Source organism: Glycine soja, chromosome 15, assembly GCF_004193775.1.
Source record: "Glycine soja cultivar W05 chromosome 15, ASM419377v2, whole genome shotgun sequence".
NCBI lineage: Eukaryota > Viridiplantae > Streptophyta > Magnoliopsida > Fabales > Fabaceae > Glycine > Glycine soja.
In genome coordinates this window covers 34735762-34758720 of record NC_041016.1, presented here as the reverse complement: position 1 = coordinate 34758720, position 22959 = coordinate 34735762, and the positions used below count along the sequence as shown (strand labels likewise).

General features: G+C 36.8%; 1 protein-coding gene across 5 annotated transcripts; it reads right to left on the bottom strand.

The window, feature by feature from the left end:
- Nucleotides 1–13232: 13232 nt before the first annotated feature.
- LOC114386595 (G-type lectin S-receptor-like serine/threonine-protein kinase At1g67520) lies at nt 13233–22599 on the bottom strand. Of its 5 annotated transcripts, XM_028346618.1 has the most exons (9): nt 21352–22599; nt 20513–20620; nt 20215–20417; nt 19926–20136; nt 18580–18817; nt 18308–18458; nt 18210–18231; nt 17927–18116; nt 13233–13713 (listed from the first exon to the last, which is right to left on the bottom strand). In XM_028346618.1, the coding sequence occupies exons 1-9, from the start codon at nt 22505–22507 to the stop codon at nt 13665–13667; spliced, it is 2328 nt and encodes a 775-aa protein (XP_028202419.1). In that variant the 5' UTR covers nt 22508–22599; the 3' UTR covers nt 13233–13664. The 5 variants fall into 5 exon arrangements, with proteins under 5 accessions (XP_028202419.1, XP_028202418.1, XP_028202421.1 ...); XM_028346617.1 differs by having other exon boundaries at nt 13237–13720; nt 17927–18231; nt 21352–22593; XM_028346620.1 differs by having other exon boundaries at nt 13237–13713; nt 17927–18231; nt 20040–20136; nt 21352–22593.
- Nucleotides 22600–22959: the final 360 nt, after the last annotated feature.

The following is a 22959-nucleotide window of genomic DNA, read 5'->3' as shown; positions in this document are numbered from 1 at the left end:
AAGGCCAGAGAGCACTTCGACTAACGCCCAAGACCTTAGATCCAAGCTCACAAAAACTGTTCCTAAAGTATATGAGGATTTTCCTGAGCTTTGACAAGTTTCTTCCCCAACATGCTCCATTCATTAGTCGAGAGGTTGGCCCGGCCTGGTTCACTGACTATTTCCCTACTGTCGATCCGGACAATGAAGAAGAGGTGAACGAAATATGGTCATTTTACTTGAATCCACAGATCCTGTCTTGTCGTACAGGTGTTCAATCGAACTATTTAGGCCTGGTTGGATACCAGCCTAATTTGGTTTCAAGACAATTCGGCCTCTCGCAAATTCGTCCTAAAAGCTTGTTCGAAGATCCTCAAGACGTCATAAGAGGGGCCAATCTTTCGGAAAAGACCTTCAAGAAGTTTTTGAAGATTTCTCTTGATGAAAACTATAACCTGCATCCTTTTGAGTTCAACCACTCCCACTTCTGCACTATGGGGTTTGTTACCTGGTGGGAAAGATATTACTCGACTCGTTCGGTTGGAGACACTACTAACATGATCTCCAGGCTTGAGAGTGGCTTTGTGCAACCAACGGTCGAGAATATTCGCTCAAGCCTTCAAGCTCGAGGTATGAACTTACTTTTGACTTTCTAAATTGAAATGTATTTTTGTCTTTTCTAAAATGATTACTTTCAGGCAAAGCACCTATGACGAAGAGGAGTGCTGAAACGCCTCGAGCTGACATGAGACCCAAGAAACCCACTGGGGTGAAAATCCAAGAAGGGAAACAAGAAGAGAAGGTAACTCTTCCGAACTTATCTTTTAATCTTAACGTTTTGCCTCATATTTCTTTATTTTTCAGAGTCAAAAGAAAGATGATAGCACTGAGACTACCACGACTTCAAAACGCTCGAAGCATGCGGGCGTCGAATTAGTCGAAGAGAAAGATGCAAGTTTTATTTCTAATGTCAATATTATAGCTTTCCCTCAAGTCTATATTCTGACATTTCTTTACCCTCGTAATGCAGGAAGAAGAGGAGAGACCTCTTATAAGAAAAAGAAAGTTACCTACGACTTCGACCAAGTTTGCTGAACAAACAGAGGCAGGCAATTCCCAGGCTCAAATGCCTAAGAAAAAAAAGAAAATGAAGCAGGTCGAGCCTGAACCTTCTGTGGCTGTCGAGGGTGGTGAGCCAGCCAAGAAGAAAAAGAAAAAGACCAAGTCTTCAAAAGAACAAGGTGCCCATCAACCTGTTGACGTCCAACCACCTTCGACCGATATTGACGGCACTGAGGCAGAAGCTGCTCCTTCTATTGCTGAGATGGGCAACCCTGTCGAGCAACCGAACTCACCACAAGAACAACCTACCGTCGAGGTATCATTCTTAATGTGATTTTAATCATGGCTTATACGAAACTATTTGTTAACTTTTTCCATGACAATTCGAATCAGGTGCAACAAAATGTTTCTGCAGAAGAAATACCCTCATGTGCGCGAACATCTCCCGCTCCTGAGGCGGATGCAGTGAATGTTGAGGAATGGGGTGAAGGTCAAGGCATTGGATCCAGTCGTCCTCATGGTTGGGCAGAGGTCGATGACCATCATGAGCCGAACCAGTCAGATAATACCACTCCTCATGAATCGAGTCAGAAAAGTTCATCTGAAGAAAACTTTTTTGATGAAGACGCCATAAAAGAAGCTGAAGCTGGAGGTTCGGACATTTACCCGGTGTCTTCAACATCTAAACTTTCCGCTAGTATAGGGATCGCAGAGGATACATTCATTCAAATGCAAAATGAAGACCCTGCTGCAGCCCTTCGACTCCTGCTGAACACAAGTCAAACCAACACCTCAAGTGACAAGATTCCTGGTGCTTCGTCCTCATCTGATGCTGAAATAAACTCTTCAGTACGCCAAGATTCTCTGCTCTTGAAGTTATCAACGGAATACGCACGGAAAGATGTACTTAAATCCATTGAAGAGAACCCCTCTGCTGCCTTTGGGCACCTGAACTTTTTGAAGAAATTGCACAACCCCCTTACCTCTGATGAGACTCTAGGCAAAGTTATTCAAATCGAGGCCATCATTGACCAATTTGCAATTGCTGTGCAGAAAAAACGCGAAAATGGCACAAGACTAGATGCCCAGAAACAGGCACATACCCTTCTGCTCGAGAAAGCCCGAGCTGCTCAACATGAAGTCGAACGTCTCACCAAAGAGGCGAAAGAAGGATCTTCTGAGATCAAAGACTGTGATGATAACATCTCCTCCTGGGAGGCAACTATTACGGATCTGCTGTTTCAGGTCGATGATCTAAGGCAGAAAATTGTGACAGAGCAGGCCAAACGCAAGGAACTCCAGGAGAAGGCCGCTAACTCGATTCAGAAACTGGTTGATGAAAAAGGGAGGGAAGGCCTGAAGGCCTTTAGCGCATCACAGGCTGTAGCAGATGAGGCAAAGGTTATGGAGAGTGCTGACCAGGTCTTAACTAAAGAGATGGCCACCTTGAAAAAGCTGTATGGGGATTTGGTCATGAATTAGTAGAACTTGTGATTTCTTTATTTCGAATTCTGTATTTCGATTCTACTTTTTGATGTAATATTGACAAATGCCCTTTTGTGGCAATTTACTGTTATCGCCATTTTTATGTTTCCAGTATTTCTCTTATTCTATGCTTATTTTAACTTCGAGCAGTGTTGGTTTATATTTTTTCAAATATTTACCATTTATACTCAAAGTACGTTTCTGAAGGGTTAGCTCCTCCACCTCATAAGCACCATTCGAATAAATCTGAATTATTTTAAACGGTCCTTCCCAATTTGGGGACCATTTGCCCAAGGCTCGATCCTTACTATCCATGGGCAGGATAACCTTCCAAACTAAATCTCCAATATTAAAAGTTTTTGACTTCACTTTCTTATTATAAGCTTTAGCAACTCTTTCTTTTTGTTTAGTCAAAACTTCTAATGCTCTTAATCTCTCCTCATCTAAATCAACCAAATCATCTGACATCATTTTCCAATAATGGTCGATTGGAATGTCCATTTGTTTTTGTATCCTGGCTGATTGCAAATGTATTTCGACCGGAAGTACAACATCATGCCCATAAGTCAGTCGAAATGGGGTAGTATTAGTTGATTCCTTAGGAGAATTTCTACATGCCCATAGAACTTGATCTAACGTTTTATTCCAATTTCTTGGTTTTTTGGGCAATGTGTTTTTTAATCAAGTTAATTACAATCTTATTGGCTGCTTCGACCTGACCATTTGCTTGCGCGTAATATGGTGTTGAGGTTAATAATCGAAAGCCAGTTTCTTTGGCAAATTCTTGCATTTTTCGTCCAGTAAAAACTGAACCTTGATCAGTGGTAATCGTTTCGGGAATACCATACCTATAAATAATATAATTTTGAATGAAACTAATTACTGCTTCCTGATCAACATTTGGCAAAGGGACTGCTTCGATCCATTTTGTAAAGTAATCGACACCAACTATGATATAACGCTGGTTCTTAGAAGAAGCAGGCTTGATTTCACCAATTAGGTCCAAAGCCCATCCTCTGAAAGGCCAAGGTTTGATTATAGAGTGTAACTCACTAGCAGGTACATGCTGTATTCCTGCATGCTTTTGGCATTCCTGACAGCCTTTAGCAAATTCTATGCAGTCTTTTAACATCGAAGGCCAATACAAACCTCGTCGAAATAAAAGCCATTTCATTTTATCGCCTGCTTGATGTGATCCACAAGCCCCACTGTGAACATGGGAAACTACCAAGTATGCTTCTGATTCACTTAGACATTTCAGCAACACTCCTTCTGCAGTCTTTTTAAACAAATCATTTCCCACAATCATGTAATTTAAAGCCCTATATTTGATCTTTCGAGCCACATTACCTATTGGATTTTCCAAATATTCAACAATGGACTTTCTCCAATCATTATCTAACATATTGTCAATGGCCAAAATTTGAATTTTTCTCTGGAGATCATCCATGCTTTCATCTTCATTATTTTGTGGTGTACTTGCCCCCACAAGTTTTGGCATTGGCAATTTAGTGCTTAATGGCTCTGGTAATACCAGTTTATCTTTTATTTCGATCAACTGAGTTAACTTTTCCTTCGACATTTTGTACCCTGAAGCTATTTGGGCTAAATCATTTGCTTCTTGGTTTTCTTGTCGAGGTATATGCTTAATGTTAATGTAATCGAAATGATTCAGAAGAGAACTTGCCATAACAAAATATTTTGCTAAGTGTTCATTAATACATTTGTATTCTTGTGTTAATTGTCTCAACACTAGTTCTGAATCACCCCTTATGTTAACATTTCTTGCCCCCAAGCTAATTAAAATTTCAAGGCCTGTAATTAGAGCCTCATACTCAGCCTCATTATTAGAACAAAGCCCTTTGATTTTATATTTGAATTTAGTTGGAACTTTATTGGGAGATATTATTAAAACTCCAATTCCAGTTCCACGTTTGTGTTTCGAACCATCGAAATACAAAATCCAAGGCTCTGTATCGACATAGTCTTGCGGCATTTCGATCACTGAGTGATCTACAATAAAATCTGCCACAATTTGACCCTTAACAGATTTCAAAGGCTTGTACATTAAAGAATATTCTGTTAATGCCAAAGCCCATTTTCCAATTCTACTGTGTAAAATAGGTTTTGACAACATGTGCTTAATAATATCATAATGAGAATATACATAAACATCAACAGGCTTTATATATTGCTTAAGTTTTGCACAAGAGAAATACAAACAAAGACAAAGTTTTTCTATGGCATTATATCTAGTTTCTGCATCATTTAGTACACGACTAAGATAATAAATTGCATGCTCTACGCCATCATCATCTTCCTGAGCCAACATGCTACCAATGGTCTTGTCAGACGCAGCAATATACAACTTCATAGTCTTGTTTCGACTAGGAGGCATTAACACAGGAGGCTTGATCAGATATTCTTTAATTTCATCGAAAGCCTTTTGATGCACTTCATCCCATTTGAATGGTTCATTTTTCTTGAGTCGAAGTAATGGCGAAAAAATTTGAGCTTTGCCACTTAGATTCGAGATGAATCGCCTCAAGAAGTTGATTTTTCCTAGCAAAGACTGAAGCTGTTTTTTGGTCGAAGGAGGCTTCGTCTCAAGAATAGCCTTTGTCTTGTTTTGATTTATCTCAATGCCTTTTTTATGCACCACAAAACCAAGGAAATCTCCTGCACGCACACAAAAAGCACACTTTAATGGATTCATTTTTAATCCATGTTTCCTCATTCGTTCGAAAGATTGCCTAAGGTAATCCAAATGGCTATCTTCTGAGGAGGATTTGATGATTATATCATCAATATAAACTTGCATAAATGTGTCAATAAAATCATGAAACATGGAATTCATGGCCCTTTGATAAGTGGCCCCAGCATTTTTCAACCCAAAGGGCATAACTACCCATTCATAAGTGCCTAAAGCACCAGGGCATCGAAATGCTGTTTTTGACACATCACTTTCAGCAATAAATATTTGGTTATAACCAGAATAACCATCTAACATGCTTAAAAATTCGAAGCCAGCTGCTGAATCTACCAACATTTCCGCTACTGGCATAGCATATTCATCTTTAGGTGTAGCATTATTTAAATCCCTAAAATCTATGCATACTCTAAGAGTTCCATTCTTTTTAATGACAGGGACTATATTTGCTAACCATTCGACATACCTGGCAGATCTGATGAATTTACACCTCAGCAGCCTTTCGATCTCTTCCTTAATCTTGGACATGATTTCTGGTGCGAATCTTCTTGGTAGTTGTTTTACTGGTCTTTTTCCCTCCTTAATAGGTAATTTCATTTCGACCATTTCTCTGCTTAACCCAGGCATTTCGTGGTAATCCCAAGCAAAACAGTCTTTAAATTCTCTAAGAAGAGGCACCAGCTTTTCTTTTAGACTTGAGGTGATATTGGCACTGATATAGGTTGGCCTTTTTATCGAGCCATCTCCAATGTCGATCTCCTCCAAAGGATCTTGAGCCTGCATCTTTGGCACCTCACTTATGGGATTTTTCTCAAAACCCAGTGGCTCATCATCATAAATGCAGTCCAGTCTTCGATCCTTTGTTTCTTTGTTTTCATGATCTTCGATCTTGGCTTCAACTGCCATATTTTGTTGTGATTCAGCCTCCAAGGCCGTATTTAGTCTATTTTCGGCCATATAAGCCGTAATTCTGGCCCATGCAGTGGCCTCAGGCATATTAATCTTCATATATATTCCACCCAGTTGGTGGAATGACCCCATCTTTAGAGGAAACTGCATCAATTTCCTCCCTCTCCCATATAAACCCATGGGTAGGATGGAGTTTAACAGAGTGGATAACATTGTCACTTGGCTCGAAAACAGTCTCCTTGTCACCACAAGGTGCTATGTTAGCCAAATTTTTGTCAAAGGTTTGTGGAGTAACATTATCAACCTCTGACTTATAGAAGCTTTGATCTGCCTCTATATTTTCAACAATCCCATCCTCCCTCCAGATAATGAGTTTCTGGTGGAGAATAGATGGCACAGCCCCAACTCCATGGATCCATTCCCTTCCTAATAGCAAGTTAAAATTAGCCTTGGACTGTATCACCAGGAATAAAGTTGGTCGAACTATACTGCCTACAGCAACATCTACTTGAATGGCTCCCAAAGAATAGCCAGTTTTGCCCTCATAATTAGAGAGCACAATGTTGTGGGCAGATAGATCAGTGTCATGTTTCCCGATCTTGTAGAGCATAGATCGAGGCATTAAGTTGACAGCCGCTCCTCCATCTATGAGCACTTTGTTGATTCCAACATTCTCAACTTTTGCCCTGATGAAAAGAGGTTTAAGATGACTTTTCATCTGAAAATCTGGCTTTTCGAAATAGGCTAATTGTTCTTCCACACAGCCATTGTTCATAACATAATAGCACACTAGCTTTGGGTCAGCCATATCAAAATGATCGAACTCACCTTCGATCTCAGTAACCTCAGACTGGACATCATATTCAGATGGCAAGATAGATACCACACAGATGACATCAAAGTCTGGTTCAGAATCCAGTAGATCCTCATCCTCCATCTTATCTTCATCTACTGGAGGCAGGAGTCTCTCTTTTACTGGCCTCCTAGATACTTCTTTATACTGGCCCGTTTGCAGATTCTGTTGGGCCAATTTCTTCTGACGCTGGAACCTGCGCCATTGGGTCCTCGTCATAGGATTCTTTCCTCTGTAATTGTTCCTATAAGAGTACCTATTAGCCTCCTGTGGGCCAATTTGCTTTGTTCCACTCGAACCACCTACTTCCATGGCCCCTTTGTTGAACCTTATGAGTCCCTGGTGCATCCATTTTTCGACCGGAACTGAACCAGGAGGAGCGAAAGTATTCCTTCGACCAGACTTCTGATTATTGTTCGACTGCACCATAACCCTTTTGCCTTTATCGAAACGTTGGTTCTGCTCTGCCCCCTTGTTAATAACTTGGTATTTTTTGAGGCCCTCAGTAGCCTCCCTATCACATACTGCACTGCAGCGAGGGCAGAGCATCACACTCTTGCTTTCGAGTTTGCATCTGTTCAAGAAATCAATTAGATCCTCCTCAGCCTGAGGATACACAACCTTCATTTGTTCGTTGTAATCCTCTTCAGATATGCCCTGAACTTGCACCTGAGACAACTCCATTGTTTCGACCATCATTATTTCTTGGGGTTCTGCATAGAGAGTTTCAGCAGCTTTGGATGTTTCAGCATTTGCCTGGGCAACCTTTGGTTTCTCACCAAATTTGAGTCTCCCTTCGTTGAGAGCCTTTTGAACCAAATCCCTGAAAAGAACACAACGTGAGGTTTTATGGCCAAGGAAATTATGAAATTTACAATAACCCCTTTTCTTCTGTTGTTCGACTGGGGGTACTTTCAAGCCCTTAGGAACAACAATTTGGCCATCTGTGACTAATAAATCAAATATTTCATCACATTTAGTTATGTCAAATGTATAAGTTTTAGACACAAATTTATCATTTTTAGGTTCAACAGGGTTTTTTCCATTGGAAGGTCTAAGGAGTTTACAAACATAAGGAGGTCCAGGTTTTAATTCTGCTAAATCAACCTCATTGTCCTCGATATCTTCATAAATAATATCGAACTCCTGGTCACTGTCATTGGTTTCAACGTACGCAACCTTTTCCTTCTTGTGGAACTTAGAATTTCTAGCCTTTTCAGCCTTCAATCGTTCGAGTTGTCGAACTCTATCAGCCAATTGAGCCATATCCCTTAAATACTGGGTATCTAATTTCTTTCTAATCGAGTAGTCTAGGCCACCAGCAGCCATTTCGACTAATTCATGTTCAGGGACTTGGGTGAAACACCTTGCCTTTAAGAGTCTGAATCTGTTCAAATAATCATCAATTGATTCAGGTGCCTTACGTCGAACGCTGGCTAATTCTTTAAGGCTTATCTTAGACTGTCCCATATAGAATTGCTCATGGAAAATCCTTTCCAATTGGTTCCAATTATGTATGGAATGAGGAGGAAGGGTAGTAAACCATGTAAAAGCATTTTTAGTTAAGGAATTAGGGAAATATTTCATTCTTAAATTTTCATTATTAGCCAAATCCCCTGCCTCGACCAAATATCTAGCAACGTGTTCGACAGTGGACTCATTTGTCTCTCCTGCAAACTTAGTAAACTTAGGGATTTTCACACCCCTTGGTAATTCTGTCTGTAACACATACTCAGATAATGGAGACACAAAATTGGGCCTGTGAAAGCCCAAGTTCAAACCATTCTGTACTAAAATTGTTTCGACCATTTGGGCTAGGTTATTCTGCCTATCGAAACGGTTTTGTTGAATATTCCCTATTACTTCATCAGCATTTTGGTTTCTATTTACCAAAACTATACCAGGGTTTGGTTCGACCTGTTGGGCTGGTGGCTCTATGCGTGCCAATGGTTGTGGTGCTTGAGCCATTTGCATCCCTGGATTGTTAGGCATCTATATCTCTTGGATAGGCGCCTGTATTTGGATCTGTCGAATTGGTGGTTGCTGTACGGGTGGTGCCCCAAAAAAGTCGGCAATTCGACTTATTTGATTTGTTAACATTTGGTAACTATCATTTGTATTTTGAATTAAGGGGTTAATGACAGTTCCTATTTGTTGTGTTAACATGTTAACCATATCATGGTTACTTTCATCCATTTGTTGTCTGAGTGACAAAACGGATGTATTGGTTAAATGTTGAGGAATTACCCTACCTTGATTGCCCGCTACAGACCCTGATGGAGAGAACGTATTAAGATTCTCTACATTTGGTTGAGAGTTTTGCAGCCCTGCCATCAAAGATGTAGGCATGCCATATAGAGGGTTTTGAGGCGGTCGAAAGGGACTTCCACTGGGATTCCCTAAACTGGGGTTATTCCATGGGGCAAAAGCAGACGCTGACGTGGTCGAACTTGCCAACGTCATGCTGGTCATGGGAGAAGTTACCCCTGTCTGATTCATAACCGTCGAAGCGGTCGAACTTATCGTGCCAACAGTTTGGTCAGGAATTGCTCCTATGCCAGAATTTATATTGGCATTACTGACAGATGTCTGCGTTGGTTGCCCCTCCATATTTGGAAGGTCATTGTTTCGATTACTTGGGGGTGGTCTAGCCATCCTTGCACGAGTTTTAAATTCTGTTAAGTGTGGAACAGATTTCCCACTTCTTAAATGCATACAAGATCAAAACAATTAAGAGTGCAATAAACCAACAGCACTAAATAAAACTTTAATAATAATTTAAAGCAGAAACACACAATTGACCGGTCCCACTGGGCGTGCCAATTTGTTTACGCTGAAATTTGGTAAACAATCGCTAGTCTAATCGAGTTGCTTGCGAGATCGACTAGTGAATCTCAGGAGCATGCCATTTGTGTGTTTGCATTTAAATGTAAAACCTTTAATGTTCATCCTTGCAACAAACATTCATTGGTTTGAGATTTGCAGAAAGTAAAGTTCTTTGAAAGAAACGAAATGCTGGAAGTAAATTGCCAAGAGAAAGGTAAAATGCAGAATTTAAGGGGTCAACGAGTTCATTCAATCGAATGAACCATTTAAAAGACAGGAATTATAAAGTGAAACGTAAATTGCATTGCACTTGAAATGTAAAGTTTACAGAAACTTAAAATGGTTCACAATCATACATTTTCCTTGCGTACTCGTTTCTCTCTGCGCTGGGTACTTTGAGTGTATAAGGATTTGTAGAAATGATTTGCGACCCCGAAATCTGCCTAAAAAACTGCTATATATAGACATTCGAAAATAAACTGCCCTAACGGTCGAATACTATCCTAATGCCAAGTGTCCTGCTACGTACACCTTGCATGCACATAACTGCTCCTTAGAACGGTTACCCACATTGCTCGAAGTCGAACTAATTTTGTGAAGTTTTGTCAGAAATTGCGCCAAATCCAGAAATCTTGTTGCCTTGACTTCGATTCGACCATACGCCAGCTCGATTTGCCCAATGGTTCGAAGCCCTCTTTCTTGTCTTAGCCTTGTATTTTGTAAATACTTCCTTGAACCTGTGAATCCTTTCTAATAGCACTTTCTTTCTTTTCGATTCAACAGACTCTGACAAGATTCTTGCTCTTTAATACGCTTCAAAACTCAAGACGACATCTAATACGTATTTAGAGCATATTTTAGCTTATCAAAAATATGGGCTAACACCAGTCACAACTAACAAGCTTCAATTGGCTTATGACGATTAAACCCGAGAGGAAATGTGTTGTCACATGAGATTAAACTGATTATATTGGGTAAATGCTTCAACACAATTTCAAAATATAGATCAAGTGATTTGCAATAGAGAGGAAAATATGCTCTATAACAATGGATGCCCAAGCTATTCCAAAGAGTGCTTGGTGCGATTAAGTAAAAAATCAAATTGAAAGAGATAAAGGAAAATTGAATATGTTGAAAAAAAAAATAATGTTGTAAATTGTGCAAAATAATAATTGAAAAGTAAGATTGATTGATTTGAATTTAAGTTGAAGGTCCCTCTAGTTGTTACCGTTCGAATATATATAGATACAAGTTCATCTGCATCAATCGAGGACTACCATTGAATCGGTTACACCCCATTACCTAAGCTTACTCCTTAATTATCGGGATTCAGCTTCAATTTGCTTGGCTAAACCACAACCTCGTCAAACTTGTTTCCTTCGTGATCATCATCAGCTGATATGCCCCTTAAATGACTTGAGCTTCGTGTTGCCTAAGGCCCAATACTTCACCTTTATTGATATATAAGAATCGACACCATTCAATCAAAATGATATGACATCGGCAACCAATTAATTAATTGGACTATTTTACATCTGTTTGACTCCTTTCATCATCCAACTTATTTGCCTAGGCTACCGAATTTCTAAATTTGGTAACCGACAAAGGCCCCCCAACAATTATCAACTGATTTAATGAAGTTGATTGATTACGAACAACTTTATCTATTATTATCATTGACAGACTCAATTTAATTTCAAAATTTGAAATGGCAATAAACTCTTCCGCTGCCACACTTTTAACTTTGAAACTCTTTATCCTTCCACCGAGATTGCAATCTTATCTACTTTACACTTTTAGTTTATCTTCATCACTTTTATCCTTCTTCAAAATCAATTCTCCTTCATCTGCCTTTCCTAAAAATCCCCCCTCTGAATCTCTTGCTTTCATCTCATCTTGGTGTTTGTCGATATCAATTTTGAAGTAATCACCCCCAATGCTGCCATGGATAATGAAGATGACGTTGATGCTATCAACTTGGAGAATCTTGAGGATCTCAATCGGCTCTATAAATATTTGACCCTAGGCCCCATTCTAAAATCGAATGGTATCTTTACTCTTCAACCCTCCACCTTTTCTTAAGCAAATGGTGATGACTTTCCCAACAACTTCCTATTCTTCAATGTGAAACCTTCTTCCGATCAATGCTTAAGATTACTGCCTGTCTAAGCTCCCACCTTACGTACAAACATGGCCTCACATGGTTCCTAATTACACCTCTTGGTATGATAGGGTTTTGGCAGAAAAAGGGAATGATTAGAAGCAAAGGCGAATCTATGAAATAATTTCTTTTCCTTTGAAAGAAATTACCCCTAATTTGCCATTGTTGTTTGCATTCATGAGCTTTTAATCAACTGTCATTAATGATTCATCTTTCCTTTCGACTTGATGAGTCCCACTTTGTGGGATGTACAGTGGATGCTAAGGCTTCCTGTTTGGGAAGAAGAACTGCCATCCTTAAAGGATTCAACTAAGGAGAACCTCGACATCAATTACTCACGCTGGTATAGAAGATTTGGGGTCTTCATAAACTCCAACGTGAACAAATCGAGTGCAGCTACCAATTTTGAACATGCAGCCTTCCTTACTTACTAGTACAATAGACATTTTGTTCGTACCTCTACTAAAGCGATTGTTGGTGAATTTACCTCTATCATTTCATTCATTATGTTTGGGAAGCAAATCGCCTTAGTTCCCTATTTCTTGGCCATGCTTTATCACTCTCTTTTCGGTATGATTACCAAGCTGAACACTTGCCAAAATGTTGGTGGTGTTGGCAGCCCCTTTTGGTTCCTTCAACTCTAGATCGCCAGGTATTTCCTTGAACTCTCGGCTTCAACTGAGGAATCGATTGAGGCTGCTCAAGAAGATTCCAAAGAGGCATATTTTGTGTCATTTCTTAAATCATACCCTTTTTGTCCGCAAGGCCATAGCCGAATTTATTCAAGATCTTTTGCTGCACATTTGGCTAACTTTCGAACCAAGAGATAGGTCATCATGAATAGCCAAAGGCCCAACACTACTTTTGATCGCCAAAAGGAAACTCTAGGATGGGGAAGTTTTCTTTTGGCAAGGAACCTCTTGTATGGCATCAAGCCTTCGTCCAAAAGCAATAAGCCGACTGTCGAAGCTTATATGCCACAGTGTTTTACTCGTCAGTTCCTCCTCTATCAAAACATCCCTATGTCTTTCGCTACCTTCACCATAGCTGATTTGCAGTTTGGATGATGTTGATTTGGACACTTAAGATTGAGAGACTAAGATTGGTCAAACTTTTGTTTAGAGATTAAAAAAAAATTCAGTTACAAAATATATAATTAACTCTTTAAATGAACATCAATTCCTTCCTTTCCACATGCATGCATCATTAATGCTACAAAATAGCAAAACCACCATATTATAATAATAATAATAATAATAATAATAATAATAATAATAGTAATATAAGACTTGAAGATTCAACATGTCCAACTCAAGGGTTAAAGGATCCTTGAGTTGTAAATCTTCATGCATGGGCATCAATTTCCAAATACAACATGCAACGCCATTTACCATGTCGCACGATCACAAATCCACAAAATGAAACATTAAACCACCAGAAGAAGAAATTAATACTTAAGCATGGGCAAGGAACTGGGGATAATTGATTATACAACCTATTTGTTGGAATCAAAACAACATCAAACTAGAAAAATCAAACCCTAGACTTCACCGGATCTTTTGGGGAGGGACCCAAACCCCAGTTATCTAGCACGTCAAAATCAATCACAAATATGTAAAATTCACCAATTTTTAATATTTCAGTCATTGGTGAAGGTCTCCTTATTGTCACCTTGCAAATTAAGAGAAATGGAGTTGGTTTCGTGCTTCTTCTCCCCATTGATGTTCACTGTCAACTCCCAAAAGAAAATAAAATGTTAGTTTCTATGATTGAGACTAAAAAGAAAGGAAAAAGAGTGAACATCACGATTTTGAAAAGTTTGAGAAAAAAAAAAAAACTAGTGCTTTGTTTGCGTATAGTTTGAGTGAATTAGAGAGAAAAAAGTGAGAGACTTCTACCTCCTTTGGCATATAATAGAGGTTTCAAATGAGAGTGAATGGGAGCAAGTAGGACAGACCTCCTCCCTTAATAATAGCTTAAGAGGAGTGTATGGCCCCGTTGTAAAAGAATTGGACAATTTTGTGAGCTCTTGAAATGCTAATAATGCATCTAATATGGCTAATCCATTTGAGAGCTCTTGAAATTTTTAAATCAATTATCAAAAACATCAAGGACGATTGAATAGTATAATTTTATAATATAGGTAATTTTAGAAATAAATTTGGTATAGATAGTGAAAACAAGATTAAGTTTTATTTATGGGGAGATAGAATTTAATTTAGGTTTAATTGCTAATTTTACCATCCCACTATTATGATTTCACAAATTTTATCACTTATTTTTTCTAGTGTATCTACCATCACGTTTTTTCAATTTTTGCACATTTATTAAATTGTTAAATATGTAACAAAGTGTTGACATATTCCTAATAAAATGATATTGTTTTGTCACTAATTTTAAAAAATGATGTCGGTTTTGCCATCGATATGATAGTAAAATGTATGAAAAATGGGTAGTAAGATTTAAGAAACATCAAGATAGTTGAATAGTAAATGTGTAATTAATTCAATAATTTATGAAGGATAGGAAATTTATAAAAGTAATCATGAAAACTAAATTCACAAAAAAATTTATCCATTTTTTCTATATTTAAACAATAACCGGTGTTGTCTATTTATTTATCATATAAACCTTGTAACTGCGACATACATGCATGTTTACCATAAACACCAATAACAAAATTGTTCCTATAAGTTCTAAGCATTTTTATAATAACGACAACAATAAGGGAAAATCTTGTCTATACATAGTTACTAAAACTAATGTAATAATTATATGATAAATATAATTATGTATGAATTATTAACTAATTAAAAGGTAAGTCTGACATAGGGGTTAATATAAACATGTATTATTCCTCATGACATAATCCAATCCTCCCCTACAACATAACTTAAAGTTTTCAAGATATTAGTTGTATTACTTGTCAAAAATAACAAACAAAATTACTGTTTAGAATTCATGGTTGTTAGAGTTAGAGTTAAGCCAAATCGATCAATTTTGCTATAACTTCTCAAAACAGTTGAAAATATTGTTTATACCTTTGTAATTACAGTCATAAAACCATAAACAAAACATTTAAACAATGCTTATAGCTTGTCTCGAAAACCGTTGCTTGATATCATATTTTAGGCGTTGTTTTTTTTTTTTTTATTAATGTGGCGACAAGTGAGAAAACCATTTCCTACAAAAAAGGGTAACAATTAATTATAGTACACTTGAAAAATTGTTGCCATAAACAATTTCCTACAAAAAAATGTAACAATTAATTAAAGTACACTTGAAATATTGTTTATACCTTTGTAATTACAGTCATAAAACCATAAACAAAGCATTTAAACAATGCTTATAGCTTGTCTCGAAAACCATTGCTTGATATCATATTTTAGTAGTCATTTTTTATTAATGTGGCGACAATTGAAATTTCTAGGTGAAGATCTGGGAAGACATGCAAACCATCAAGACAAAGTGAGCCTTGAAGTAAGACCTCATTGGTTACCTATGATTTCACAACATGGTGATTAGGATGGAACTCAAAAACAACACCACTGTCTTGTGCAAATTTACTTACACTAATAAGGTTTTGGGTAATAGATGGCATATCTAAGATTTAATTTAAAGATAAAGACACTCTAGGATTACTAAGAGAAGTAAAAATGGAAGACACCTTATGGATAGACCTTGTCCGTTACCAATGTAGGTTCTATCTATACCTTTAAGGTACCTAATTGTTGAATATTCTATGATTCTCCTATAACATAAAATAAGACACCTGAATCTGGTATCCAAGTTGAAGAGGGACCAGTTCAGATGTTGGAATTTGCAATTATTGTACTTAGATACTATTGAAACTGATTAGTGTATCTTGTCCTATTTTGATTGCCTCCTTGAGTGATTGCCTCCTTGAGTTCAAGTATTTGATGGTCGAAGACCATTGTTTAATTTAACCATAACCACCATAATTATTCTTACCAAACATGTTCTATTTGGATGGAGAAATTTAGAATTCTGAGAAATTTTAAATTCTAAAAATTTCAAATACTTTAATTGAAATTCTTTTATATTCAAAATTTTGTGTTTGAATAAAAAAATTAAAATTATGAGGGTGAAAAAAATAAATGAAAAAAAAGAGAAGATATGGTTGGTGTGCTGGTTATACGTGTTCCTCTACGCTCACACTCGAATATTCCAGGAGCTCAGCCAGTGTTTCTTGAAGGAAGACTGTAAGAAGAGAATTTCAATTTCTGACCTTTTAGAAGGAAATTGAAATTTCAAATTTTTAATTATTTAAAATTCTGTTTTAAAATTCTAAAATTTTAAATTTTTTATATAAAAACATCTAAACAATAAATTCTAAATTACAAAAATTCAAATTCTCCGATAAATTACTTTCTTCGGTTAAAATTTTCTATCCAAACGCACTATGAGATTATTGACTCTAACTAAGGAATTGTTTAGAAAATTGTCTTGACCGAAAGCTTCATGAAGTGTGAGAGATGGATTTGGCTGATAATTTTTGTCAAATCAGTAGCACAAGGATGTTGTGTGTTTGAACTTAAGACGCACTTGACAATTGAAGTTGGAGAAATGACCTCCACAGTCACGGCCATCGCTGCCACAATGGCCACCGCCACCGCAATTGAAGCCTCCACGAGTAGAGTTATTTGAAAAGTTATCAAATTTAGGCTTGTTTGGCACAATGTATCCCTCAAAACAATATGACAAAGCGGTATTAGGATTCACCAGACCTTAAGAAAAGTTAATTGATGGTGATTCCATGGCAGAATTTCTGCAGTTGCGACTTATGGACACGTAGAAGTGTTTCAATCTCTTCAATATGGAGAGGTTCTAACTTACTCTGTATCACCAAAATTACAGAGCTATACTCATCCGCTAAACCTTCTAGGATAACACCAATGTGTCGATGAAGTGCGATTGGCTCTCCAACAGAGGCGAGAGCATCAGTGAGTGCTTTGACATGAAGAAGAAATTCATGCATCGATTTTAGATCGAGAGAAGTAGCTGGCAACTCCGTTCACAATTTTCCAGCTTTGGGGTGCGTTTGTTTGTGAAATTATTCATGTATTTTCTCCCCCACTTGGTAAGAATGCACACGCTTCCCAGAACTCTAGAGAGAATCAATGAGGTTAACGTCGATTGGAACCAAGTCAAGAGGACTTGATCTTGTTGCTCCCAAATGGAATACGTAGGAATGGTAGGATTTTTATGACCGCGGCATGATTTTCCTCCGTCAGAAACCTTGCTGGAATTGAAGGATTCATCACAAACCAATGAAGTCAACAAGGCTTAATCATTGGCTCAACTTGTTGACCATGACAAGAAGTTAGCATCATCTAACTTTTCATAGATCGGATGAAAAGATTGGGGAGCGGAAGAGGAGGGAACATAATTGATTGTTGCCTCCATTGATGACCGAACTAGGCTCTAGATGCCTTCTTAATGTTTCTAAACATGGTAATGAGAGAAAAAAAGATAGTGAAGATTAAAGGGGAAATGGTGAAATTAACTCAAGTGAATTGTAGAAGATAGTATTTATAGACAAATCTGTTAGAGAATAACAGTTGTCACATAACTGTCTAGCTTAGCTAATCAGAGTCTGCAGTTTAATAACTGTAGCTCTTTGCATGTTTGTTTATTACTCTAATAGTCATGGATAAAAAAATAATGTTTTGAAGTACTCTTTCGATTCAAAGCTAATAGTAATCGATATTATCATTACTAATTAAGACTGCATAAGATATCAGAGGCTCTATATATAGACCAACAAAACCCAAACAAAATAAGGACAGATTCATGTCAATAGGATATGTAAATAAAACATCTCATATATAGTATAACTAAAAGAAACTATCTTACAATTCAAATAACACAATAAGTTTAATATAAAATGTTTATTATTATTATTCAATAAGTTATTCACCTTGATTCTATTTCTCTGGAAGTGGTTATTGCTTTCGTTGAATCCGTACAAAACTCTGTAGAAGATATTATCCCATCAAAGGTCTCGCTTCCAAAATAGAATGCTGGTCTTTGAGGTAAGGTAATTGGATTCTTGTTTGATAACATTGATATGATTTGTGACATTAAGGGTCGATTATTTGCATTTTGTTCTACACATAAGAGACCAATATGAATACATCTTTGCACTTCATCAAGATCAGGTGACTCAGTTAGAGATGGATCAATTAATTTTAGACATGCACCTTCATTCCATAACTCCCATGCCTGGTAGTATTTTTGTCAAATTAGTCACATGTAATAGTAATTGGAAAAGGAACTTAGTGAAGCCAATTTTACTTACATGTCCTATTAGATTTAGAAAGCGGTCACCATCGTAGAAGCTAGTGTTTCTTCTTCCACTAACAATTTCAAGTAGTAAGACTCCAAAGCTATACACATCAGACTTTACAGAGAAAACTCCTTCCATGGCATATTCAGGAGACATGTAACCACTGTAAAAAGAAAAAAAATAAACAATTCAAAGAAAAATTATTTCACAGTCTAATTAACAAAATAAATTTATATACATATTTATCAACAATCCATGAAACAAAGAGATATTTAGAAGCTCACTAGGTGCCAACAATCCTACTAGTGTTAGTTGTGGATTCTTGTCGTGTAAACATTCTTGCTAATCCAAAATCAGAAATTTTGGGGTTCATATTCTCATCAAGAAGTATATTACTAGCTTTTAAGTCTCTGTGAATGACTTTCAGTCTTGAGTACTTGTGAAGATAGAGTAATCCTTGAGAAATTCCTTCTATTATGTTGAAACGCTTCTTCCAGTCTAGTAGCTTGCTTCTAGTACCATCTTCTCAATGGAAACAAAACAATATATTAGAATATGTATATACTATACAAGGGTTACAAACCAAAAATACTTTTCGTCATTAGTATGTTAGATGAGTTATACAAAGCATGGCATTTATGTAGTTATGTTCAAAATAGGAAAATGTTATGAAGGGAATAATGGCTCAACAAGATACTGCACACATAGGCACGAATGAGAGGCCCAAAAGAAGGATCTTCCCACCAAAGCATCTAGAAGATTTTGTCTAACCAATTCTGTTAGAGGAGTGCTGAGTTGGCAATGCAGTAGTAGCTGAGTTAGATTATTTTCATTCCTGCATCTGTATTTCAGCATCTTTGTATGCTGCCTATATATAATTAATATGTACTGAGCAGAAGCAAGAAATATAATCTCTTTTCTCACCTTGTTATTGGGAGGTCCCTAGTCCTCAAATTCTAGAAATTAGTCACTGAGATCCTAACATCTTTGCAGCGATGAGGTTGAGTTGATTGGAGGTAAGTTTCGCGATGGCCTCTTCGATGCAGTCCATATTAGGCTTGGAACGAGTAGACTCAACCATGGATCTCAATGAAAGAACCAAAGAGGTTAGGATCTGAGTGACTAATTCCTAGAATTCGAGGACTAGGGGCCTCCCAAGAACAAGGTGAGAAAAGAGATTATATTTCTTGTTTGCTTCTGCTCAGTACATATTAAGTATATATAGACAACATGCAAAGGTGTTGTAATACAGATGCAGGAATGAAAATAACAAACAACAAATAACAGAATGATAAATGACAGACAAATGGCAGACAAGCATATTCCTTCAATCTAACCCAGCCACTACTGCAGTGCCAACTCAGCACTCCTCTATCAGAATTGGTTAGACAAAATCTTCTAGATGCTTTGGTAGGATGATCCTTCTTTTGGGCCTCTCATTCATGCCATGCCTATGCTTGTAGTATCTTGTTGAGCCATTATTCCCTTCCTAACAGTAAGCATAAGTCAATATATCATCCATAAACACAATTTTCCAGCACAAAGTCTTTGGTTGTTACATAATAATGAAAAAGATTTTTTTGTCTTCTAAAACATCACCTAATTAAATCAACTTTAAAATATTCCTTACCAAATAAATAGAAATCCAAGCTTTTGTTATGCATATACTCGTAAATTAGAATCCTCTCTTCGCCGTGAATGCAGTATCCAAGTAGTTGTACAAGATTCATGTGCTGAAGCTCACCTATAAGCATTAGTTCATTTTTGAATTCCGCAGTTCCTTGTGAAGATGTTTTAGAAAGTCTTTTTATGGCAACTTCTTGCCCATTTGGTTGGATTCCCTAAAATATCAACAAAAAAGACTGTCATTGAAAAGAAACTTGTAACTATATATTACAAAGTTAATGGTTTCATGCCACCTTATAAACAGGTCCAAATCCTCCTTGTCCTAACTTGTTTTCAGTTGAAAAATCATTGGATGCTAACAGAACTGATGTGTAGCTAAATACTTTTAGATCTTGTCTCTTCTTGAACTCATCTTCAGGATCTCTGGCATCGTAGAATCTATTTGAAGTTGCTAAATCTTCCATCTTATTAATTTCCATTTCTTTTCTGTTTTTATCTGTTTAGATGAAATTATGAGTGACAAAGATTAAGAATCAAGGGCTTATGCTCAGAAAAGTATGTAACATTGTTCATTGCAAATATATAGCTAACCTTCAAACCGAAGTTTTCTTTTCTTTAAGGCCAGATACAGAATGAAAGCACATATTGAAAATAGAGCAGCTACTATTAGAATACTTATCCATATCCACTTTTTTGTACCTGCATGCACCATTAAATCAGATTCCATATATATCGCTTATTATATTATATATTTAACTGAAGTTGAATATTAAAAACGTACTTTTGGTGTTACTATAAAAAAAGTTATAAAATAAATTAAGGTTTACTTTTCTTTTTAATCTCAATACAAAATAACTTCACAATAATGATAGCAATTTACATGTTATTTTTAAAAAATCATACGAAAATCTTAGTGATGCAAGTATTAGTGACAAAAATTATCAATAGTGACGAAAATTGTCAGTAATGCTTTAATTCTTGTAGCGAATCTTTATAGTTTGGAATAACTTTTCATTTTAGTTTTTATATTAAAATATCTTATTTTGATTCATATAGTTACAATTTTTAATCCCTTTAATGTTTGTTGCCTAAAATTGTCTAATGCGCGTCATTACATCTAGATACTTTGTAATAATTACAAAACTGAACCTTTCTAAATTTTATGGCAGTCTTTCACAGTCAATTTTAGTTTTGTATTAGTTAAGGTTCGGATGTAACTGTATTAAGAGATTTTAGACAGTGAAAACAAAGAGGATTGAAAAATTACAACTACGGAATCAATATAAGATGTTTTAAACTGTAGAGACTAAAATGAAGAGTTGGTGTAATTATAGGATCAAAAGAATAATGAAACCATAAATTAAAATGGGAAATAGGAAGTTGTGAAATTATAGTAGACTTACTTTCTTTTCCTGAATTAGTAGACTTACCTTTGTGATGGGTGTTCTTTACCAATATGTAAAATTTTTCGCCCCCACTTGCAAAATCAGCACCTTCTGTTAAATTTAAATACACGAATATACAACCAGTTCCATCATCGTAATAATCTGTGAATCCATCACAACTACAATTTTTCCAGCAAGTATCCCGGCAATCACTCGGGCTATAACTCGAATTAGCCAGAAAATTTTTCAGGTTTAAATTGAGGTAAACTTCTTTGAGTTCAAATGCATCACCAGGATTTCTGCAGAAGGGTATGTCCTCCCATTTTTGGCACCCTCCATCTGTGTTGTACCCATAACACATATCAGCCCTTGCAACATTGTCATCTCCATTCCTATTAATCAACTGCCCAGTTTTTAATAGCTCCCATCTTGTTAACTCTTCATTCAAAGTTGTAATTGTGAAGTAGCTTTCGTCGTCGTTTGAGACAATCATGTAATGCGTGTTGTGCATGAATCCTATGTTTTTTCGGAGTTCTCCACTTGTCCAACACAATTGTCCTCGTTGCTTGATGAGTAATTCTCTTCTTCTGGGTTCCCATTCAAGCCTGAATGCCCCAAGAGCTGGGTTAGCATAACCCATTGACGAAACTAGAGACCAATTGCGACCAGTTTTGTGATTGACTCCTAACTTCATCCCAGGGAGCAACTTATCAGTAGGATAATCAAAACTTTGCCACAACACAGTACTCTCAGTCCCACCGGGTTGAAGGCGTTGCAACACAAAATTGCTCGTGTTCATCAATGTTGCCACAGTGTTGTTCGACGGCTGCGTTGAAGAGTAAAGGATGATAGGTTCCATGTCTTTGGATTCTATTTTCAGTACTCCAGAGTGGCTCAGCGACAGAACTGCGGAATCCATGTCAAGTGGTTGGTTTCTATTACCAATCCACATGTTCCAGTCACCTTTTCCTTTGGCGTATATCCGCAAATAAGTGCTGTTATGAGCAGAACTAAATTGGGAAAAACCCAAGCAATATTTATCGTTTTCAGAACACAGTTCGGTTGTGGAATTCAGAGTATCACCGGGCCTCAAACTGTGATATGCAGCAATAACGTGGATACGAGTACTCCACCACAACCACAACCACAAGCATGTTAAAACAAGCAAGAAATGAGATTCCCCCAGTTTATAACACACCATCTTCAATGTGGAATGATAGTCTACCAGTTAGGAATAGCGTGCTGTGCACATTAGCTTTATAGAATAAAATTTAGTTAAAAATTATTCATACCATTGCTTCTTAAAATACATTATTAAGGCATATATAAATATATAGGATCATTATGCATAATAAAGTTTTCGTCAGAATATTTAATTTAAGAGGATATCTAAGACTGAAATTTAAAAATTCAATTCTCCATTTTTCTTTTGTTAAAATTTCAATTTATATGAGTATGATTGTTTTTGTTTTTTTTGGTTGGGATTTTTTATGTGGTTTGAATCTGTGAGGAAGAGAAGGATTGAGTGGAGTATGTTTATGGGTTACAGAAATGGGTTAAAGAATGAGAAAAGAGAAAAAAAAATTGTTTATCATAAAAAGTTAACTTAATAGTCCTATTTAATAGTTCATAAACAAAATAAGTGTGTCAAAT

What these genes read in the sequence shown, in the direction of transcription:
- LOC114386595 (XM_028346615.1), bottom strand. Translation starts at nt 22,507, where the DNA reads ATGGTGTGTTATAAACTGGGGGAATCTCATTTCTTGCTTGTTTTAACA. An exon ending in TTCTAAATCTAATAGGACAT is followed by an intron (nt 18,232 to 18,307) that starts GTAAGTAAAATT and finishes AAATACTACCAG; the next exon opens with GCATGGGAGTTATGGAATGA. An exon ending in TCCAGAGAAATAGAATCAAG is followed by an intron (nt 13,714 to 17,926) that starts GTGAATAACTTA and finishes GGGAGTTGACAG; the next exon opens with TGAACATCAATGGGGAGAAG.